Source organism: Salvelinus sp. IW2-2015, linkage group LG23 (genome assembly GCF_002910315.2).
Source record: "Salvelinus sp. IW2-2015 linkage group LG23, ASM291031v2, whole genome shotgun sequence".
Classification (NCBI taxonomy): domain Eukaryota; kingdom Metazoa; phylum Chordata; class Actinopteri; order Salmoniformes; family Salmonidae; genus Salvelinus; species Salvelinus sp. IW2-2015.
In genome coordinates, this window is record NC_036863.1 from 1649171 (window position 1) to 1654923 (window position 5753).

The 5753-nt window shown below is 42.3% G+C and overlaps 1 protein-coding gene across 3 annotated transcripts in view; it reads left to right on the forward strand.

Annotated features, from left to right (window-relative positions):
• The window catches only part of spns3 (SPNS lysolipid transporter 3, sphingosine-1-phosphate (putative)), a 31010-nt gene extending 26984 nt beyond the window's left edge, over positions 1 to 4026 (forward strand). For all 3 annotated transcript variants that reach the window (XM_023969257.2, XM_023969258.2, XM_023969259.1), the window contains 6 exons: positions 801 to 938; positions 1094 to 1283; positions 1500 to 1565; positions 1822 to 1920; positions 2413 to 2584; positions 3697 to 4026. In XM_023969257.2, the coding sequence (XP_023825025.1) occupies positions 801 to 938; positions 1094 to 1283; positions 1500 to 1565; positions 1822 to 1920; positions 2413 to 2584; positions 3697 to 3761 (730 nt within the window). In that variant the 3' untranslated portion in view covers positions 3762 to 4026. The remainder of the gene's footprint in view (positions 1 to 800; positions 939 to 1093; positions 1284 to 1499; positions 1566 to 1821; positions 1921 to 2412; positions 2585 to 3696) is intronic.
• Positions 4027 to 5753: the final 1727 nt, after the last annotated feature.

The following is a 5753-nucleotide window of genomic DNA, read 5'->3' on the forward strand; positions in this document are numbered from 1 at the left end:
TCATGTCAGTCACTGACAGTCAACTCAATTAGTCCCCAAATGGGGTCAAGTCAACTTGACAGTCACTCAATTAGTCATGTCAGTCCCTGAGCAGTCACTCATTAGTCATGTCAGTCACTGCAAGTCAGCTCATTAAGCATGTAGTCACTGACAGTCACTCAATTAGTCATGTCAGTCCTGAAGTCACTCAATTAGCCATGTCCAGTCACTGACAGTCACTCAATTAGTCAAATGTCAGTCCAATGAACAGTCCTCAATTAGCATGTCAGTCACTGACGGTCACTCAATTAGGAGTGACTGTCAGTGACTGACATGACTAATTGAGTGACTGTCAGTGACTGACATGGCTAATTGAGTGACTGTCAGTGACTGACATGACTAATTGAGTGACTGTCAGTGACTGACATGACTAATTGAGTGACTGTCAGTGACTGACACAACAAGAGGAAAACTGCTGATGCACAACCACGTTTCAAAATTGCACCTTTGTCTAACTAAGTTAAGACCCCGACTGAGTTCCTTTAAACAAAAACAAAAAAAGTTGGTGGGAGGCCCCTAGCCCCATGCAGTAGGGTTACAAGGGAAGGGTATATTACTGGTAACTTTCAAAGTTTACCAGTAAACTACTGRAATTTTGGAAACTTTCAGGATTTTWKGGAATTTTCCATAACATGTCAAATATATAAAATTATTTTAAAATAAAAAATAGAATGACAAAGCTGTGAAACATTCTCCAAAATATAACTCACCAACTTAGTGAATGCTGTTTGTTTAATATCTCTGTTTGTTTCTCCATGCAGTAAGAGTTTTGTGTGGTCGTCTCTGGGAGTTACTGCCATGGCTTTTCTGACTGGAGCTCTGGCCTTCTGGACACCCACCTTCCTGAGCCGAGCTCGGGTCACTCAGGGCATCCAGCCACCCTGCGACACCTCCGACAGGTATGAACAAATAAATTAATGAACAAATGAATGAAAGCCTTTTTTTTGTTGTTGCCTGAACTCTGACCTTTTCATTCTCTTTGCTTGAATTCCTTAAAACAATAACACTTTAGTTACATGTTTCAACTGTTTAAAAAAAAGATCTTTCTGTCCAGTTACATCTTCGGGGTGGTGACGGTGGTGACGGGTATTCTGGGTGTTTCGTTGGGCAGCACCATCTCCAGGAGACTGAGGGACAGGGTGCCCAACGCAGACCCCCTCATCTGTGCTGTGGGCATGCTCAGCTCCGCCCCCTGCTTCTTCGCCGCCATCGTACTGGCGTCTACAAGCATCCCTGCCACTTATGTATGACCTCAGCTCTTTAGCTTATTCTGCTTGCTCTTTGGGGTTGCCAGGTTACTGTAAAAAATCACTTTGTGACAAGTGCTGATGGACAAAATACTTCAGAAATGAATTTGATTGAGGTCCTGCTCTCACTAGGAGCTGCTAAAATGCTTTTGAACAAATGTTACGTTGACCAGATGTTGTTTTGGATACCTGTAAATGTCWCATTCTGCTCAGGTGTTCATCGGCATTGGGGAGACTCTATTGTCACTGAACTGGGCCGTTCTAGCTGATATCCTACTGGTGAGTTTGATTCACTGATATCTTTTGACTCTTCAGATGGCAAATTGCATTAACCCAACAGTTTCAGTGAGTTAGGCATATGTTCCTGTGTGACAAAGTCTATATACCTTTCCAACCCTGCATCCAAAGAATTGACTTGAGCAAGCTAGTTCTTGATTCTACTTATGTGACAAAGCCTCATATATATATATATATATATATTGCAGTGTATTTATAAGTCAATGAGTTCACCTGGATGTATTCCTTCTTTTCTCAGTATGTGGTGGTGCCAACCAGGAGAGCTACAGCTGAAGCTCTGCAAATCATGGTCTGTCATCTCCTAGGAGATGCCGGAAGCCCTTACCTGATAGGAGCTGTAAGACTGTCATTCATGGTTGAATCAAAACTCTTAGGCCTACAGTATGGTGTGTATGTCGCAGATTGACATTTATTGGGATGAGTCTTGTCCTTGAGGCAGAACTGAGCGATTTGTTTTTCTAGATGGGCCAGCTGCAAAGTCAAAATTGGCTATATTGTAAGAAATCATGAAAACAAAAATGAGCTTTTTGGTCTTAATTTAAGGTAAGGGTTAGTCAGTAGGGTTAGCAGTGTGGTTAGGGTTAGGTCAAAAATCAGATTTGATGACTTTGTGGCTATGCCAGCTAGTGACCACTCAGAAGTTCTGCCTCCAGAACAACATTCATGACAAAAAACGCTAACCTGCGTGYGTGTGTACGTCAGTAACCAGTGACCATCAAGGTTGAGGTCAATTTCTCATTAAATTATCATTGATTTGACTAAATTGAATATGGAATTGAGTCAGACCCCTGTGACTACTGCCTCTTTTCATGCCCCTATCGGTCTGTAGATCTCAGACGCTCTGCGTACATACCAGCCTGACTCTCATACGTGGAGTTTTCGTAGTCTGGAGTACAGTTTCCTGCTCTGCCCTTTCGTAGGGGTCCTGGGTGGACTCTTCTTCCTCATGACAGCCCTCTACATCACAAAGGACAGGAAGAACGCAGAGCTACTCACTGCAGGTACTATAGTGACATATGGTTTCATATGGGTATATGGTTGATGTATGGTTTCATATGGGTATATGGTTGATGTTATGGCTTCATATGGTTATGATGTTCTGGTTTCATACTGGTTGATGTATGGCTTCATATGGTTGATGTCTGGTTTCATATGGTTGATGTATGGTTTCATATGGTTGATGTATGGTTTCATATGGGTATATGGTTGATGTATGTTCTGCTTGTATGTTTTTCGACTAAACATGCCAGCACTGTGAGGGGTAGGTTTGAGTTAGTCTCTTGTGATACGATTAAATAAATGTCTTGTTACTGGCACGTGAGATTTGATTCTTGGCGCCAAGGTTAGATTTGATACTATTTGGGTTGTTATATGCCATACAGTTCTACATCCTACCTTTTTTAATGTTCTGGAAGTATGATGCAAAGCCAAATAAGTGTGTGCGTGTGCATTCTTGTGCACATGCGGGTTTGAGGCTGGCAGTGGACTAGCTCTTGGAGTGTGTTTGGTCGTTGTGTTCGCTAGCGTTGGTGCCGAACAGAGTCATGACACATGATCGTGATGCTTACTCAAGGCCATGCTTGGACAGAGGCTGTCTTTGTCCCCTTCATAACTCCTCTGAATCATCCCAACACGCTTCCTCTCAGAAACTGCTCTTCCTCACACCCGGATAGACAACACACACACACACACACACACACACACAATCAGTACAGGTCCTTGATTAGGTTAAAAGGGAAACAGACAGTGAGAGGGCAAGGCTCCCTCCACAGACAAAGGCAACATTGTGTTTTAAGTTTAGTATCTTGTAAGTGTAGTATCTCAGATACCTCACAATCCTCTTCAGTCTGTGGGCCTGTGTTTATGAGTCGTGATAGAAGACCCACCATCTCAGGAGATAAGAGTTGGTTCCTTCCTTCCTGATAAGCTTTTCTGTCATCTCTCTCTCTGATTTCCGACCTGTATTACTCACATCAGTCATCTGCAAAGCAATTGTTTCACATGCATGAAACCGTCTAGTAGTTGCCTTTGTGTTCCAGACAGAAAACTTTTYCATGTCTGATACTGTTTCCCTGGGTCTCTATCTTACTGTACCTCTCTCTGTGTGTTTCAGGGGTGTGTGATCCAGTACATCCTCCTACTCAGTTTAGTGCTATGGCAGGCTCCACAGATTGCTGAGGTGAAACTGGGATCCTTGGAGGACACTCAGGCTAGAGGAAGATATTTTACATTAGATGTTGTTTGGTATGTGACCAAACTGAGAGTTCGGGTGACTGACTGTAGTACCCCAGACCACACTATACGAGAAAATAATGGAACTGGTAAAACAATTTTCATATAGAACGATTCCAAAGCTGCACACTGATCCAAAGAAAATGAGTTGTGGTCCATCTGTTGTTAAATGATGTGCCTTTTATTACAAAAAATGTACACCATTTTATAATTACTGTCTTTTTGTCTGACCACATCAATGTTTTTATCTCACACAACCTTAATTGGGGTGGCAGTTAGCTAGTGCTTAGAGCGTTGGGCCAGTAACTGAAATGTTGCTAGATCGAATCCCCGAGCTGACAAGGTAAAAACCTGTTGTTCTGCCCCMTGAACAAGGCAGTTAACCCACTGTTCACCGGTAGGCCGTCATTTTAAGTAAGAATTTGTTCTTAACTGACTTGCCAAGTTAAATAAAGGTTACATTTTTAAAAAATCTAAAAAATAATAATAGTCCTTGTAGTGTCCTAAACCATATCTGCCCCTGAACAGYTGAATTCTCTGGGGAACAAACCAGCAACAATTGAAAAAAAAACATTTAAGATCAGCGGATGAATCTGTCAACCCATCCATTTTGTTAGGACGTTCCAGGTTGACCTCTCCCTCCCCAGGCCCAAGCTTCCCTCTCCCACCCAGCAGCCAGCTGCTTCTTGCTAATGAGGACGGTAGGGGGCCTGRGGCTGGGCTGTAGCAGGAGGTCCTGGGTTTGAGATGGAGGCTTCTCCACTCCACCTCACAGTGTGCAAGGGAATCCCCTGCTAATTCTCACTTTTTTCTAGCTTGGTCAATCCACCTATTAAAATAACTGCAAAATGATTAGAATAATGACCATTTGGCAAAGAAATGTGGAGTTTAGTTGCTGTTGAGTATATGTACACTGAACAAAAATATAAAAGCAACATGCAACAATTGAAAAGATTTTTACTGAGTTACATATAAGGAAATCGGTAAATTGAAATAAATGAATTAGGCAGTAATCTATGTATTTCACATGACTGGGCAGGGGTGCAGCCATGGGTGGGCCTTGGAGGCCATAGGCCCACTCACTTGGCAGCCAGGCCCACCCACTGGGAAGCTAGGCCCAGCCAATCAGAATGAGTTTTTCCCAACAAAAGAGCTTTATTACAGACAGAAATACTCCATGTTTTCCCCAGCACAAGGTGCACCTGTGTAATGATCATTCTGTTTAATCAGCTTCTTCGTATGCCACACCTGTCAGGTGGATGGACTATCTTGGCAAAGGAGAAATGCTCATTAACAGGGATGTAAACAAATGTGTGCACAAAATTTGAGAGAAATAAGCTTTTTGTGCGCATGGAAAATGTCTGGGATTTTTTATTTCAGCTCATGAAACATAGGACCAACACTTTACATGTTGCAATTATATTTTTGTTAAGTGTAAATATGTGTGTGTTTCTATCAAAGTAAAACATTTGGTGTATTTAAAGTCTTGTCTTGCCCAGTGCTCTTTGAGCCTATGTTGCACACTTTTTTCAGTCTAATCATATTCACTTGAAATGGCGATGTTTCATCAGGAAAACAATACATGCAGTTATTCAGACAGCAACAAATCAAATCAAATGTATTTATATAGCCCTTCGTACATCAGCTGATATCTCAAAGTGCTGTACAGAAACCCAGCCTAAAACCCCAAACAGCAAGCAATGCAGGTGTAGAAGCACGGTGGCTAGGAAAAACTCCCTAGAAAGGCCAAAACCTAGGAAGAAACCTAGAGAGGAACCAGGCTATGAGGGGTGGTCAGTCCTCTTCTGGCTGTGCCGGGTGGAGATTATAACAGAACATGGCCAAGATGTTCAAATGTTCATAAATGACCAGCACTTGGCTGCAGAACAGTTCAGTTGAAACTGAGCAGGAATTAAATACATTACAATAATTTTCTTA